This window comes from Argopecten irradians, chromosome 2 (assembly GCF_041381155.1).
Source record: "Argopecten irradians isolate NY chromosome 2, Ai_NY, whole genome shotgun sequence".
Lineage (NCBI taxonomy): Eukaryota > Metazoa > Mollusca > Bivalvia > Pectinida > Pectinidae > Argopecten > Argopecten irradians.
In genome coordinates this window covers 50318406-50337678 of record NC_091135.1, presented here as the reverse complement: position 1 = coordinate 50337678, position 19273 = coordinate 50318406, and the positions used below count along the sequence as shown (strand labels likewise).

The window sequence follows — 19273 nt, the reverse complement described above, 5'->3', positions numbered from 1 at the left end:
TATTTGTCTCCTGAAATGTTGTGTTTTTCAGTCATTCCATTATGATTAATACAAATGATGTTATGTTGTAGTATTTCTAACTTTAGATAAATAAAGATTGTTTATTCTTTCATATCATGTGTTATTTCATATCACAAAACCTAATAGCCGGTATTTTCAGGGGTCAATATTTCTCAATTACATATGGTCTGCGAAAAGCCTAAAATAATTAATATTTAAATAATTCCTTCAGACATATTCAGGAAATCTGGCAACAGTCGTCACCAAAAGACTTTACCTGGTCAGGAATATGGTCGTATCAAGTTTATCTTGCATATAATAGTCAACTTTGAAACAGGTTTCTATTTGTTATGATCAAATCTAAACAAAGTGAGGTCAAAGGTAAAGTAGCATCTACATGTAGTACGAATCACAACACAAAATACCATGGTCAGCATACAATGTAGGTATATACGCCATCGAAAGCATAGTTCAAACTTTGAGCTACATGCACATACTTAAAAACTTTTCCATCCATCATAATCAATTGAAATGGCAATTTCTGATCAGGTATCATATAATTTCTTGTCTTAAGTAAAAAACATCTTGATATAAAAGTTATTATTATTTTTACCCTTCTTTGACTAGGACCTTAAAGCTAACAATGCAAGTTAAAAAAATACATTTGTCAGTTTAAAAATAATATATTGAATTTTTTTTTTTTTTCAAAAATTGTTTCGGAGACACCCCTCAATTATGAGTGTCGTATTTTCATTTATATACTGTATATGTTATACTAATCATTCATATTCATTTATAACCAAGCACATTGAAGCTTGATTATCAAGGAGGTTAAATACACACGCATATATATATATATATACATGTATATATTATTTACCAGTACAATTTAAGTCATGTGTTGGGTAATGGATGACAACAGTACAAGATAAAATACTTCAAACTTTATCTTCTGACTCAAAAATAAAATTAGAAAACACTGTATGCAAATAAGGTTTATTATATTTAATCTCTGAAAGACAATGGACAAATAGGACACAAAGTACTTCTCACTCACACACCATCTGTTACCACAAATCTAATGATCAACAAAGCCGGAGATTTATTTTAAATTCCTTAGAATAATTAAATCATAAATGCAAACAAAAGTAAAATACATCAAATGTCATAGAATACCTTAATTGAGTATCTACTTTATATCTAACTATGCATTTCGAACAGATAATTCTTGCTGTTTTGCTAAAATTGACACAAACAATACATACAGATTTCGGTCCATTCCCGAATATTGCTTTTCATTACGATGAAGGGGAGATAACTATACAAAGCAGTACACTGTGGAAACATCCTCACTAACATCATTAAATCTTTATAATTACCACTCACTTAAAGCTGTATGTTAATTTACTATTACAGTATTATTCTAACATGCATTTCTGAATAAATAATAAGATATACAATGATCTGGTGAAATAAATCCTAATGTCACTATATCTTAACTTTAGCACACTAATTAATAGCTGTAAGATTCCCTGTTAACATGTGCAAAGTAGTATCATCATGACATGGCAAGAATGTTTTGGTAAAATTTGTGTAATTTATGCATTTCTAGGTATTGTCGACATGTGAATTATTATAATTATTTGAGAAGAAATACAAACGTACAAAGAATTTTGGTCTAGAGAACGAAGTTAGGCCCATCAAATACTTTCAAAAGAATTTGACTTAAAACTTGGACAAAAAATTCACTTAAATAGAAACTGAAATACTAGGAGAATGCATACCATTATTGTGTGTGTTCTGTTTGTACAGCTAGACAAGAATTAGTTTAAAACTTTCTCCACATATGCCCAGTCAACATGTTTGTAATTTATCATTAGGTGTGCAAAGACAATATCTAATTGGGGAATGTTTGACAGCAGAATCCTATGAATGCTTTTAATAGGCCACATAAACATATACAAAAACAGAGAATACTGTTGAATATGATTTTCTTTTAGTTTGAGATTCCTCTGATATAACAAATAATATATCATAATTATTTCCTGAGCATTTGTTGATAATGCCTTCAGTATATACACAGGCAATATTTCAAGTAAATTTCAAGTAATTTTCCGGGGCAAAAAAGTGAATTTCAAGTGAAAATTTTCACATGAAATTCACGTAAAGAAAACATTCATGAATTTCATATGAATTTCACATGAAAAAAATCACATGAAATTTACATGAAGAAATATTGCCTGTATATATAAATTTCTACTATGACAGAAATAACATCTTATTTTGGCTTTACAAAAATACTGCTGTTTGTTATGATTTTTAAAAAAGCATCCAATTATATTGGAAAAAAACCAAGAAAGCATATTTTCAAAACATAAATATATAAATAGAGTTTTAGATAATAATGTTGCAGCAGGATTATTTTGTAGATATTAGGGAAAACACAATAAAAACAATGTTATTATCTGAACATTTATTTTTTGTAGAAAATGAAATATCAACTTGTAAAATAGGTTTCTATATCTATAGTGTTAGATCTATGAGAAAATAATAATAAATCATTAAAAAAAAATATATGTAGTATCCCACAGATCGATTTCATTTGGGTGTTTTCTACCTTCACTTCAGGCTTAAATCACACAGAATATTATTTGAGTGCACACATTCCATCATACACCACTAAGTCCAGCATAAAAACGCTAACAGTAAAACATAACACTCTAGGACCAGGCTACACAATGGGAGCCTGGCCATCAGCACTTGTCAGCTTGTTACACAATGGGACAGACCAACAGCTAAACAAGTCGTCTTTCTCATCATTCTAGTGTCTTTAAGAACACTTTGTAATCCTCTTCAGACATCAATCCACCCAACTCTGACTGGTTTGTTAACTCCAGTTTAAATAACCATCCTGTAAAGAGATGGCAAAAAAAGATCTACATAACTTTTTGCATCTTTTGAACTTTACGAACATCAAATTAAAATGAAATGATTTGTCTAAATAGATTTCTTTAAGAAGAGCAAAAAAATCTTACACAACAGCAATGTGCATGTAGAATTAACATTTCAAGTCTACAATATTCATTTTCATTTGAATTAATAATACAATAAAAACAAGAACAATTTCTTTTTCATTTTGTAACACCTTGTATCCTGTCTGCACTAAATAAATGATCTTCATCAGATATTGTTCAGCAGGTAACAGTTAAGGCTGTAGGACAGAGTTTTTCATCTTTATTTGGGTAATTATTCCAAATGGAAGTATCTTTGATATACACTTGGAAAATAGTGTAGTAACCTGTCTAAAGATAGAATTTAAAGACAAATACTCGACCTTCTAACGATAAACTTGTAGTATATGAGATACTTGTATAGCAAAACATGTAATGTCAAGACAATAGACAAACATGATGCAAATCTTACGGTACGTATACTCATCCCTACAAATCCTTCCACATGCCCAACACACCAAATTTAGGGACAAATCCATAAGGCCATACAAAAAAATTATTCGTGTTTCCGGTAACCCGACTGACCCTATAAAATCAGCACCTACTCAAAAACTTTTTTTCAGTTTTGTCCTCAAGCAAACAAATAACAACTTACAGTGAACTGCGTTCAAGCGTCCGGATTAGACTCCTCCCTTAAATGTTGTAATATTCTGTAACGACAGCCAATGAAAACTCTGGAAAGTTGCCTCGATTGGTTAGACTCCATGTGGTGTAGCGCAAACAATGTTGACTTCAAAGGGATCTACCGATTTGACTCGGTCACATCTTTGTACCAAAGATTTGTTAGCATACATTTCTAGATAAAAAGGTTTCAAACATGTTTTTAAGTCAATCGTACCATATATGATCATCAAAGACAACAACACTATATCTTGACAGCTTCGTAAAACGTTCCCTGGAACATACACGGTTGTAGCTGTATACATTGTATACATGTATAAGACCAAAATATATCTGTTTAGGGTTACATTGGCAAAAAAAAATACGGCCGGTAGGTAGGGATTCTTTTTATATAAATATTTTTTGTCAAGTTCAGATGCAATAGCGAGCTGTTTACTAAACACATGTGGCTCCTATTTATTAATAAAATGATTAAACATTAGTGTCTTTCACTCTTGACTCTTTATTTAACAATATGAATAATTGGAGATTTGACTAAGAAAGAAGTATTGCATGTAACAGCTCAGATTGGCATAGAGTTAAACTATTAATAGGAGTATCCTTTTAGGTACAAAAAATAGGGTCGGTCGGGTAACCCTAAACAGACTTTTTTTGGCCTAATGAAGATGTTTCATCCGGAAGAAGACATCTCACCACTAATTATGCATTGCTAGCTGTATGAATTGTAATAGTGATGTTTAAAAGTGTGCTTGTAAATATGTATTCAAACCTATGATAAGTTGTGCTAAAAACACTCTTATTGTAGTTCAAGAAAGCATAATTTGACGTTTGGAATGCATATATATACATGTATATATGTACATGTATAAAGTACATTTGTAACGACTCTCTGGCTCCTGTGATTTCAAATAAGATACATGTAGTATTGTAAAGTTAAGATACCAAATACCAAATTTCTACTCACTTTAACCTAGCTGTGACTATGGCTATATGTACATGTAGATCATGATTATATACATGCATGTAATTCTGCTTCTATTTTACGATTTTGTATACCAAATTGTTGCGGTATTAATGATTGAAATTGCGTAAGTTTTTGAATGTGTAACAACTATAACAGGTGAACTCTGCCCTCAGTTAGACTATCGCTGTTACTAAACTCCGCCCACAGTTTGACTGACGCTATTCCGAGCCGATAAACGCGCATACGACTGGTTGAAACTATTCACGTGATTTGTGGTTTGAACGATCCCAAAGGCAATTCCGGACGCTTGAACGCATTTCACTGTAATTTTTGTTTGGTTTTGCACAAAATCAGGAATTTTGGCATAAATTCTGTAAATTTAAGATACCAATAATCCCCTGGGAATCATATCCATGGTTTATATGAGTTTTAATAAAGTCTATTTCAGTTTTTCACTTCAAGAACCTGAGATGAAGAGAAAAAATATTCCCCCCCCCCCCCAAAAAAAAAAAATTCCACCTACGTAGTGATCCTTCATTTTTAAATAGTGTTACGAGAAACAAGAATATTTTTTAATTTGGCCTTATCATTTATCCAGTTTTATCAAGGAATAAATCAGGGCAAACTTTTCCTTAACATATACCAGAACAACTCGCGTATATATGAAGGCTTACCTTTGTCATAACAGGAGGTGTTGACCAAAGTGGGAGAGCTTACCTGTCATAAGAGGAGGTGTTGACCTGGGTTGGAAAGCTTACCTTTATCATATCAGGTGTTGACCAGGGTGGGGTCACAGGGGGGAGCTTACATACCCTTATCATATCAGGTGTTGACCAGGGTGGGCCGGGAGAGCTTACCTTTATCATAACAGGAGGTGTTGACCAGGGTTGGGAGAGCTTACCTTTATCTAACAGGAGGTGTTGACCAGGGTTGGGAGAGCTTACCTTTATCATATCAGGTGTTGACCAGGCAGGGGAGAGCTTACCTTTATCATATCAGGTGTTGACCAGGGTGGAGAGAGCTTACCTTTATCATAACAGGAGGTGTTGACCAGGGCGGGGAGAGCTTACCTTTATCATAACAGGAGGTGTTGACCAGCGTTGGATCCTCCTCCACGGCTTTATTATTTGAGACAACAGTACCAGATACTGGTGTATAAATCTCACTGGCGGCCTTCACACTCTCCAACACTCCAATTTCATCTGATAAATAAATCATCAAATCTATCAAACAAGTTCAATAATTTGATATGCCATGAGCTTTAAGGTAAGTGACATATATATCAAATCATTTAACGAGTTTGATTTTAATAACACATAGTCAAGAGTATAAGATTTTATTAATCACATAACTTTTGTAAATAGAAATTTAAGAAAAACATTAAATTTCATCAATTACTTTCGTCTCCACATAAAACAGTAAAAATCCGGCTTAGATTTGAAGTTTTCGTCTACTGAGACAATCGTCCAATGTCATATTTTGATACTGACCTCATAATTATCAGTGATGTTACAATGGTGTTATTACACGTGTGTGTTACAATATTTATGACATGGGCGTATGATATGACTTAATATGCCAGTTGTGTGATAAAAGTTGTTTGAGAATTGTATAGCTAATCTCCGACATCCCTTCCTCACAAGAGCATTTAACACTAGATCTAGATCAGCCATCAATCTCTAGAATATTAAACTGGGGTAGATCATCTATTATTAAACTCTACTGAGAAAGACTTATCAATATAACTAAATTTTCTTTCATACCTACGGGTGTAATACTGGCTGGTCTAGGGCAATACACTCATGTCGCCTGAGGCTGTATTGCATGGCTACCCATGCAATAAAGCCTTTTGACGTCACGGCGTCAACAAAATCTCTATTTCCTCGGTAAAATTTTAACATTTTTTTCACAAATATGACTGGTTTTACTATAAAAGATGCAAACAACGGAATTTGTGTTGATATTATCACGAAATTTTTCATGTATGGAAAATTGACTTCTAGTCGTGGATTTCTTCGAATTTATCTCAAAATGGCGGAATATTATAGCTGTTAAATTGTAATAAAACGTCGCGGTATGTAAGAAATATACTCTTTCATAAGTGGATATGAAGGATAGGGATATTCTACCCTCGAGATCACAAAATGTTGCAAAACCCTCGGCAAGCCTCGGGTTTTCCTACATTTTGTGACCCTCGGGTAGAATATCCCTATCCTTCATATCCACATATGAAAGAGTCTTATAATATTATCTAGTGTCTGGTGGCCAGTCTACACTTGTACTAACAGTTCATAATGCTGTAACTGAAAACACAAAAACCATCAACAACAATGAAGTGATTACATATGACAACCTTGAGCTCTCTCTGGCGGACATAAACAGTTAAACATATATACATGTAGTATCATTTGTGCATCTTTAATGTTGGTCATTGTTTTTAATTTTGAATACTTTTATTATTTTAGGTTTTACCTTGTTTTGTAAAGATTTGCTTCGGCTATAAAATCATTAAAAAAAATCTGCTGAGGTGAAAATGATGCATGGACGATACATGTATATAACAATACTAATTAAAATACTTTATTTTCATGATTTTGTACACACAATTTTACTTTCTTTATAAAAAAAAAGATCATATAATGAAATAGGAGTTATTTCCCTCCTTTAAGATCTCCATCAGACCAAAATACTTGTCTACGCTCTTTTTATCACCTCAATGATTTCATAATTATGACAATAGCTATTGCTTACAATTGGGTCATGAATATTGAATAACAAATCTGAACAGACAAACAATTACCATCTTTCTCAAGTTCTGTTCCTTCCTCAGGAAGTTGTGCATATACTACTTCTCCTAAAGCATCCTGAAATAAGAAAATTTTGCACATGTACAAATGTATACAGGACATATCTGAACAATGTGTCATGACATCTGTATGATTCATTTTGGTCAACTACTAGTAAATTGGTAATGCATTTCACTTGACTGATTGCATATGGAGCTCTAATTATGTTATTCAACCAAGAGATATACTTGTTCTGACTCCTTCTCTAACACAAGAAACATCATCGAAGGAAAGAACCCTTAAATTCTAATTCTCATTAAATAAGGAATTAATCTAGATTTAAAGACTAACTTCCACATTTTACTGAGAAAATCTTCATACAAACACTAGCTAGTTAACCTCATGATCATCAACCTTATAAACCGATACAGAAAAATTTGGATCAAGAAAGCAATTGTTTTATATTAGTCAATACACCAGTTAAGTGAAAATTTGAAGGCGATTGAATCACTATATATATTGGTAATATATAAACTCTAATGTATATGTATGAAGGCCATGGTCCAAATATCTCAACTTATAGTTTAAACGCAATAATCATTGAGTTATATATAGCATATTAGGTATAATGAACAAGATTATGATTTGCATGGTCAACCAAACAGATCTAGATGTAACTTACCTGAGCATAGTCAGATATTCCAACAGTCCCAACATTATTATCGACTGTCACCCACTCGTGTTTGTCAGAAAATAGTTTGTCTAAAAAATGAAAAGTTAATTTTATAAATTAATTTGAATTTATGCAATTTTTAATTTTGCAGAGTATCTTGTATCTTATTGTGTATTGTAGATCTAGCATATCTGGTCATATAAGCATACATGCATAATTATCATATGCAGTAATTGTAAAGTTTAACAATAAAAGTGTACATGAGTGAATAAAAAGTGTTTGTATAGAACAAATAATGAGCATAAATTTACTAGACTGGATTTTTTTAAATTTATCTGAAAGCTTGTTATTGCAATCAACTATAACGAACTACAAGGTTGAACAAAATGGTATGAAATCGAAACACAAAAAAGAATCTGTATTGCTGTCTTCATTCCCTTATATTACTGTACATTATAAAGTTGTATAGCAGATACATACATCATGTACATACATGTATATATAAAGCCGTACAAATTTTACAGGGGTTTAACTTGGTCAACTGTATGTGTTCCAGAAAAAGTGATCTCCAAAGAGACATATTAAAATAAGAGGTTTTCATGCACTTATATTGCAAAGGTTTCTCTAATGATAATAAAGTCTTACAAAATTGTAAAATTAGTCAAAACAGATTCAATGGGCTTGTCTTTATTATTTCATTTCAGGGCTATTTCTAGGGTCTCGTAGGGGCCAATATTCGACCCCATTCCCAATAAGTTTTAGAGTTCGGATTCCATGGGCTTTAATTGTTCCCCATCTGAAAACGCGTTGAAACAGCAAAGTCACAGTATAAAGTATTGGTTAAAGATTAATATAAACAATACGAGGAACTCCTTAGTTGAATATGTAAGTTTCTGAAATAGGTAAATGTCATTTGTTGAACAAACTTGGTAGCACTTCATCCATATATGGTTGTAACCCATTCATGGATTTATATAAGGAGGAGTCAGATTTTAAAGCCAAATTTCAGCAAAGCTTCCATTTTGGACATCCGCCGTACTATCCCCAAGGGTCTTAGCTCGGTCCTTTATAAAATATGATTGTCCTCACCTGAAGTTCCCCCTTCTGAATCAATTAAAACCCCTATAGACCAATTTATCTTGAGATCGGAGACTGAAACCTGAAAACAGGAAGTGGGTCAGCGGCCATCTTGGAATACCAAAATCTTTACGAAAATGTTTGCATGTTGTTCGGCATCAATTTAAACCCCTATAGACTAATTTTCATTGAGAACAGAGACCGAAACCTGAAAACAGGAAGTGGGCCAGCTAAAATTAAGAAAATTTGCCCTTTTGGGGCTCCACCCCTCAGCCACTAGGGGTCGGACCAGACTCATTTATATAAAATATGATTGTCCTTCCCCAATAATGTTTCACACCAAATAGGGATTGGATTTCGTTTTTATGTTAACCATGCTTGTATGGAGCAATTCCTCTAAGAATATATATATGGAGCAATTCCTCTAAGAATATATTGAATATATTCTTAGAGGAATTGCTCCATACAAGCATGGTTAACATAAAAACGAAATCCAATCCCTATATTTACACTCACACGACTTTTTATTTATATTTCATGCAATAAAATCGTCATTTGAAAGTGACGTAATTATTCAATAAAAGTCGGTCAAAAGTGGGAGGAGCTTACTCAATTGAACAGCGAATGATGACGCTTTACGTAAGGTAGAATTATTCATCCGCGACGACAAAAAAGTTCAATATTTTAGTGTAAAATAAACATAACAAACAAAGTAAATTTCAGAGATAATTTTATTTATTCAATTTTGCTAAAAGTTAATATATAGCGTAATAACATAAAGAATTTGTACACGGCTACATGTGTGAACTCGGTGACCATTATTGTGTAGCGAGGCGAAGCTGACGTACGCTTACACACTTTAGTTTGCCGAAGTTGTCAAAACACCGATTTTCAAGTAGCTCAATGTAATGTGTTTTAGATGTCGTCTGACTTGACGATATTACATCCTTGGGAGCCATGTGATTATATAATCTACGCTTAGATCCATATCGCCATCGATAGATGAAACAAATTCACTTGTGTTCGATGGATACAATGTATTTGTGGTGATGCGGAACTGTCAACACATGGATTATTAGCAGTGCATGTTTTATAATACACATGATTAAATACTCAAAGAACAAAGACAAGAGGATATGTTTATAACTGACTTCTATCAGAGGGTCTCACACCCGTCCACCCCAAAGGCTCGATCGTAGGACGAACATAGGCACAGAGGTAATGTTTACATTTGACACCCATCATTTTTAACAAAAATGAAAGCACGTCGCCCGGTCGGGATAATTTTCCGTTTCTTTATACAATTGTTGATTTAAAAATTGTTTGAATCATTTATAAATATAAAACATGTATATATTGTTTACATTTTCCCAAAATTCTATGAAAAACAACAATATACACGTAATATTGCGTCAAAATGTAAACAAAGCCATGTGTTTCTTTTTAAAAAAAGTAGTCCTTTTACGTTGCACACAACATTTCCTTACGCAAGTTCAAAGTTCAATGTTACCATGCAGTTATGGTAAACAAAATCGGCTAGTATTAGCGTATAGTGACCAAGCCTGGCAAGTGTAAATATATATGGATGAAATTCATCCAAGGAAGAAGGAAGAGTAGGATTTTAAAGCTTAAATTAAGAAAATTTCCCCTTTTGGGGCCCCGCCCCTCTGCCTTTAGGGGTCAGACCTATCTCATTGATATAAAATATGATTGTCCTTCCCCAATGATGTTTCACACTAAACATGGATGTAATCCATCTAAGGATGAAGGAGGAGTAGAGGATTTAAAATCTTAAATTAAGAAAATTTGCCCTTTTGGGGCCCCACCCCTCAGCCCCTAGGGGTCGGACCAGGCTCATTTATATAAAATATGATTGTCCATCCCCAATGATGTTTCACACCAAATATGGATGAAATCCATTCAAGGATGAAGGAGGAGTAGGATTTTAAAGCTAAAATTAAGAAAATTTGCCTTTTGGGGCCCCACCCCTCAGCCCCTAGGGGTCGGACCAGGCTCATTTATATAAAATAAGATTGTACTTCCCCAATGATGTTTCACACCAAATATGGATGAAATCCATTTAAGGATGAAGGAGGAGTATGATTTTAAAGCTAAAATTAAGAAAATTTGCCTTTTGGGGCCCCACCCCTCAGCCCCGGGGTCGGACCAGACTCATTTATATAAAATATGATTGTCCTTTCCCAATGATGTTTCACACTAAACATGGATGTAATCCATCTAAGGATGAAGGAGGAGTAGGATTTTGTATAAATAGTCTTATGCACGACGCACGGCGGACGGCGCACGATGACGGACAAAACACGATGACAATAGGTCATCCTAAAAATACAATGCTCAGTCATTTACGGGACTAATCAGGACTGAAAATATTTAATCCTATTTTCAGTGGCATGGAAGCACCTAGATAAATCTAGGTATCTGTCAATGAAGATAAAGTTAAAAGAATTAATAATATGCATATTTGGTCATATCAAAAGAACCTTTTGTCGATATGTCTATGATTTTTCCGAAATTCACTTGGAGGCTTTTTCCAAATTTACCTAAAAAAGTCCTGCATTTATTTGCAACAATTATGATACAATATTCAGGTATCATGTATTTGTGTTCTTAAACTCGCATACATGTAACATAATCTGCGACAAATCACCAACACTTTCATTCGAGTTTACTGCATTTCTGCATATATTATATAAATATGAATTAGTAATAATAAATCTGATGAGTTATGAAATGAGACTGCTAATAAAAAATGAACATATCAAAGGGCAATCAAGGATAATTGGTATGAAGTTATAGTGCCTGGATGGATTGTGTATATCCCATAGTTTCAATGGCAGCTGGCTACTGTATGGTTTGTTGCTGAAATTGCTATCAACATATAGTGAATTTGCTTTGCTATATCAATTAACCATAAAGTAGCATGGGTGCTATTTAAATAAGGGTTGACCTAATCATAAATAAGGCCATACAAAAAAATATTTGTGTTTCCGGTAACCCAACCAACCTTATAAAATCATTGTCTACTCAAAACCTTTTTTATCAGTTTTGCCCTCCAGCAAACAAATAACGACCTTGTTTTGTTTTTTTTGGTTTTGCACAAAATCAGGAATATGGGTACTGTACAAATTCTGGACATTTAAGACACCAATGATAACCTGGTAATCAAACCCATGGTTTATACAAGGTTCAATAAAGTTTATTTCAGTTTTTCACTGCAGGAAACTGGGATGATGAGAAAAAATATTTTAAAAAAACACCCAAAAACAAAAATCCCTACCTACTAACCTAACCCTTCATTCTTAAAGGGTGTTATCGGAAACAAGAATATTTTTTTACTTGACCTAACACTTATAATAAATGCATTCATTGTAATTACATTTTCTTTGAATCATTAAAGTCAATGGTTGTAAATAAAAATAGAGGGATAACCAAACTCGAGGCATGATGACTAAGTGCTAATTAAAGTTGTTACTGGAATTTTCCAGTTTTTATCAAAGGTTGGTCTTAGGATGCATTTGTATAAGGAGCGAGTCAGTGTGGTTTGTACATAGTAAAAAATACGATATCTGACACTCAGCTGACGGAGGCTAGCATGCATCTTTGGCTCAGTTGGTAGAGCTGTGATTTACACGCCCCGACCCAGGTTTGATTCCTGAACAGGGCACTAGATAGGAATATGTAATTCTTTTCCAGTTCTTCTACATTGGCATCGAACTAAATAACCCATGGAAGCTTAAGGTGGTTATATAGTGAATCTCAGGTTGAGATTAAGGAAATCTCAAGAAAAACAGGGGAGCTGTGTAAAAAGAGTGGGTTGGTGTGGTTATTGTAGATAGATACAGTTTCTGTCTCTCAGCTGATGGAGCATGCTTCTTTGGCTCAGTCGGTAGAGCCATAGTTTTTTCGCAACAGAGACCCAGGTTCGTTTCGAATTCCTGGTCAGACACTCAACAGGTATCATATGTGTGTTTTCCCTGTTCTTCTACACATTAATCATTTTATGCCACAAACACCCTCTTTATCACAATGACATGATCAACAATTAACTGGGTCACTGCATGCATATCTTCAACAAAATGTCTGGCTTCAGTGATCGCTCTTTCCGGAATTCATACAGTTTGACCCCTGTGAAATTTCTTTGTACCAATTCAATGTTAGCCAGGAACCATACAAAACTGGAATTACAAATAGCTATATATTTGTTTTTGTCATTATTCTATCAGAAACACATATATCTATGTAATGAAATGTAGAAGTTCTGTAGTTTGTTGTATTTTCTGTAGTGGTGTGTATATGTAGGACTCAAACACGTGTTGGTAGCTTCTGGTGTTTATTCGTGGAGTCCTTAAGAGCGACTCCGTTGCCTTGTGAAATCTTAGTTTATATAGAGATACATGGACAATCAACATCAATCAGTTTTATAATAAATGTCAGAGTACATATCCTTCTTAAGTAATCTGACCACTTCTTGTCACGAATATGCATTTAAGTAATAGTGTATCAGAATCTGTTGACTTGATCATGATAGCTACAAGGCATATACATATAACCGTCTATAACCGTCTGGTTACTGCGACCTGATGTCTAAGGCTATATGTGTACCTATAGTAGACTAAGTGTATTCATTGAATTATACATAAAGTTAATTTTCTAAATATTTAACATTTCCATATAATGGCACATTCGTCTCCATGTTATAAATTATAACAATTTAGCTATAAATTGGTATAATATATTATGAAATTCCGCATGGCAAAGTATGGCCCAGCACCCATGGTCGAATGCTGGGGAAAGTTGACAATCTATGCATGGGTTGGTGGCCTTAAATAGCCCTACATGTTTGTGTTGAGTAATATCTATAAATCAATGTTAAGCACAGAGTCATTCTGAGTTACATCGAAATGCTGACCATTAGCAGACATGATAAATCATAGTCATGTATAACTGTTTGGTTTAATAGCTTTCATCAATGTCTCGACAACATGTTACGCGACACGACGACAGGTCCCTAAGGCTAGCTAGGCCACATGTACAGACATGGACTGCGAATACATACATGTACTGTTAAAACATATTTGTATTTCAATGGTACAACTAATATATTTAAATTTAACTTTTCCATTATTATATTACATTCGTCATATTGTTATAAATTAGATCAAATTAGCAATAATTTGATATAATAGATCGTTACATTTCTAAAAATTTAACTTTTTCATATTTTATCCATAAATGGAAATAATTGATACTGATAAAAATGTTGAAGGGAAATTCATATGAGCAACAAAAAAAAAAAATTATAGTATCTAAAAACGTAGACTTCCACATAGAATATGAAAACACAGCATTCAAATATAAAACATCTTTAAAATTATCCAACGTAGATATAGAAATGTTTATCAATATGCCGTCACGTGATGAAAGTTAATGAGTGTTGAAAACGATGTACAACCATCTTGAAATCAACGATGAAATCTCGCACAACAAGGCTGAGAAATATATATATAATGAATGTCAGAGTTCCATTTAAAAATGTTAAATATAAGTTGAGTGTTGATCGTGGATCCTCTTCGGAGATGAAAATATAACACGTTTCCCCTGGCATTAGACTGCATCAGGTATTTCCAAATCCGTTGAGTCTGTAAGTGATGAATGTTGATGTGTTGATGTGGTATGTTGATGCTCATGTCTTCGAGTACAGAGATATATAATATAAAATGTGCGTGAAATAACACGTCACAGTCTCTGTACTCTGACATAGCCTGGCATAGTCCTAATTTACGATAACAACCTGGTGAGGAATCACATCAGGGGGACTATCCAGAAGATGTAAAATATGTTTGATGTGTTGGTATTGATGTAGAAGTTTCTTCCATGAATGTTGAAAATGTAGTAAAATGTTGTAAAAGTTTCTTCGATGAAGATGTGTAGAAATGGAACTCTGATGACTAAATGATACGGCATACACAAACAAGTCAATACACAACGAAGACAATTTAAAGTCAAAGTATACTGGATTACTGCATATCCTCTTCTATCACTGGAGGCTGTACTAAAGATGATTTTTCTGTGGCTTGGATGAAGATTTTTCTCTTTTGAATCAAGAGCGACAAGTTTTGATAGATTTACCTTTTCACTCTTTTCTTTGCAAATAATTGTACCAATCACAAATATATTACTAATAATACCATGACATCACCAGAAATATAGAAAAACTATTTTGAAGAATAAAAGATAATAAATTAATCACTCAATAACTTTATACGTATCAATAAATAGTTGTATTATGATTGTTTATTTGTCATAGAGACAATGGGACCTGTCATGTAACATTTTAACTAATAATTAGTTTGTATTTTAACTGGTAGAAAAAAAATATCCAGAGGAATATATATTATAATGTGTTAAAAAGCCAATTAATTCAAAACAAACGATCTTGAACTTGTAGTGTTCTATTGGCCTATATTAACTGCTGTTGTAAATAGTATAAAAATAAACATGTAAACTGCGCTTTCAAGCGTTAAAACTAACATAACCGTATGTAAAATGTAACAATATAGTTGTCTCTTTATCTACGGGTATTATCTACGGGTAAAACATTTTGATACTTATAACAATTTCATATATGCAACACTTATTGGATAATTATTACTTATTAATCAATATTTATTTCTTTATGTTGCAAAAGCACAGATATTGAATATGTGCAAACTATATGATAACATAACAAAAGTATAGCATACATGTATAGTTTATGAGTTACTTTCCTTACATTTTTTTTAACTCTGTGTTTTTTTCTTCTTTTTTTTTCTTTTTTTTTTTGAGTAAGTAACTTTGTGAATTGTATTAGATAAAATGTAAAATGTTTTGTTGTGTATGAGAAAAATATACCTATACCTGCAAAATTTCATAAAAATGTGTAAGTAAATATATATAATCAATGTTACTTTATTGATTCGATTAGCTTAACCTTGCATATGATTGGATTGGAATGCTTGAGGGAAAAAACCTATATACTTATGTATCAGCTAATATGTACTAATTACGACCTCGAGGACATGTTCACGATGTTATTGCCATAGGGTAAATGACAAGTAATTAGTAAAGCGTCTGGCCGACGTACGTACTTGCGGCTTAACTCAGACATGATGCAATCTAGATGACCACTCATCAAAGAAAGTTCCATAAGTCTAATAAGTGTATATGTAAAATGAATAATGTAGGAGAAAACTATTAAAAATAAAACCTTGCATTCAATTGCATCAGGTAATACTTTCCTCCAATAATGCAATAAATAATATAATCATCATGTGTATTATGTTGTATGAAAAATTGTTATGTATATAAAAAGTATAATGTACGTATTACGTTATATGAGGATATCAGAGCAACTACAAATTAACGTGTGTGTTTAATCACATCACTACTCTGCCCCTAACATAATAAATGGAAAGTTACTAAGACATATATTTCTCCGTGAGTAATCACGTGAGATAAAACTTCCCATTAGGTAAAAATATGTAAAATGTGTATTTGTGTAATAGAAAAATAGTATATGTATATAAACATTAAGGAACCTCTTAAATTCGTGATGAAAACAATCGACCTAATTCATGAACATGTCACGGGAGAGAAAAAGTAGTATCAGTGATAAAAATTGATAAAACAGTGGATATGTTAAATGTGGCAACTTATCATAGTAAAACAAAATATCTAGCAAGGTTATTAATAAATTTATAGAATCAAACATTTCCATAACAAAATGATGAGTTGTTTATTTTGGTGTAAATGTGTGCGATAGATGTATTTATGTGGTCAACTCCCTGTGGTGCATGTCTGTGTTTTTGTGTACGTTTTATGTGTGTACTTCAAAGTAAAACTACATACTGGTTTTAGTTCATAAGATGTACATTGTATATAATGTTAAAAATAATTCACACTAAGAATAAGTATGGTTCTCAGTGGTGAAATAGCCATGGTAAAACGGTAATATGATTTTGTGCAAGGAAAAATTTGTGGTACAAATAATTGCTTTTTAAAAGAGTTTAGACAAATCCACGTACCTGTGAACCAATGATCGTTAGTGGCAGTAGTTTCGTGAAGTGTCCAAACCCAGGTTGTTTTTCTCTGCACAGCGCCAAATGAAGTATTCTTTTCTTTGTGTCTCTTTATCTACGATGAGGTGTATTGTTGGTGTAGAGTAAAGTTGAGTCAAACGCAGCAATGTAGTTTCAGTACTTTATTCCGCATGGCAAAGTATGGCCCAGCACCCATGGTCGAATGCTGGGGAAAGTTGACAATCTATGCATGGGTTGGTGGCCTTAAATAGCCCTACATGTTTGTGTTGAGTAATATCTATAAATCAATGTTAAGCACAGAGTCATTCTGAGTTACATCGAAATGCTGACCATTAGCAGACATGATAAATCATAGTCATGTATAACTGTTTGGTTAAATAGCTTTCATCAATGTCTCGACAACATGTTACGCGACACGACGACAGGTCCCTAAGGCTAGCTAGGCCACATGTACAGACATGGACTGCGAATACATACATGTACTGTTAAAACATATTTGTATTTCAATGGTACAACTAATATATTTAAATTTAACTTTTCCATTATTATATTACAGTAATAATGTTTCTGATTCTATGAACATTGTACTATCTATTCAAATTATTTAGTGACATAACCCTTGCAATAACCTGGAATAAGGTGTATGACATTTAAAAGCGAAAACAGACGATTCTTCTGTTCTGATAGACACAGACAAACAGATCACAACCGAAACAATATTATTTAGTATTGTCACATCTTTGTGAACCAGTATACCTCAGTGTACTTACATGTACATGTAAGTGAATCAGTATACCTCAATGTACTTACATGCACATGCAATCGCACTGTCGCCACATGTCACATGTAAACAATACCATCGGTAAGTGCCCTTTTAACGAACCCTTGACTGTTCGACCCAGTACGTAACGTCCGCTACTGACTTAGGTGCAAGTGACAAGGTTACCAATCGGCATCACATGGATTCGGATTGCGGGAAGCACTCATTAAACGAGATCTTAGCTATATACTTACTTGATAAAAGTCTGTTAGCTGTGCTAATCAATCTCACATTCACACGACACCCGCCTATATTGCTAGATATCATTTTTTGCAGGCAAACTTGCTGCTGAATCGCATGTCTCAACACCCGAGCCGCCATCTTTACTAAATTCGCGGTTGGCGCATGCTCGAACGATTTATTTTCGGAGTCCGCATTATTTTCGTATCCAGCGATCGACGAGTGTTCAATTTCACAAGAAGTTGTACATTTTAAATCAATCGCAGAATTCTAAATCAACACAATAAAACCTTACATTTATATGTACACTGTTCACGTGTATGTACCTTTGTGGTCATCTACCTGTGTATTAAGACCACCTTTTTGAGTCCGACCGAAATGGGCTAGGACTACATATGTAGTTTAACTTGAATAGTTTTTTTTTTATGTTATGGAGATATATCACAAAAACCTCGCTGTTTCTCGGTTTATTTTCACTGTAAATCTAGAGTACACTAAGATTTTTGTGTTATATTTCCATATTATAAAATATCTATTCAAATTAATTCTTTTTTAAAATTCAATTTACTAAACATACGTGTCTCTTCAAAATTTGAAATTCATTTTGGAACTCTCTTTTCTATGAAATCATTACGCCCATATCTCAGCCAATCAGAAGCGACGTTACAAACGGCGACGCCATTTTTTCCTTTATGGGCTGATAAAGTAATTTTTAAGCCATTGAAAACGCTGCTTTCAAGCAAAATTGAATTATCAATATATAAACATATTTGTTTAATTGTAAACGCTTTCATTGGCTTAAAAATTACTTTATCAGCCAATAAAGGAAAAAATGGCCTCGTCGTTTGTGACGTTGCTTCTGATTGGCTGAGATGACGGCGTAATGATTTCATAGACAAAAGAGTCCAAAAATGAATTTTGAGTATTAAAGAGATTATCTTTAGTAAATTGAATGATAAGGATAATGTGAATAGATTTATTATGTTATGTCTCCATAACATAAAAAAATCTATTCAAGTTAATCCTTAATTATATGCCAAAA

At 33.3% G+C, this 19273-nt stretch overlaps 1 protein-coding gene across 1 annotated transcript; it reads right to left on the bottom strand.

The window, feature by feature from the left end:
- Nucleotides 1-982: 982 nt before the first annotated feature.
- Nucleotides 983-18404, bottom strand: LOC138315826 (glycine cleavage system H protein-like). The gene is made up of 5 exons (XM_069257118.1): nt 18246-18404; nt 8065-8144; nt 7397-7460; nt 5667-5798; nt 983-2911 (listed from the first exon to the last, which is right to left on the bottom strand). Exons 1-5 carry the CDS (start codon nt 18370-18372, stop codon nt 2817-2819), a joined length of 498 nt encoding a protein of 165 aa, XP_069113219.1. The 5' UTR covers nt 18373-18404; the 3' UTR covers nt 983-2816.
- Nucleotides 18405-19273: the final 869 nt, after the last annotated feature.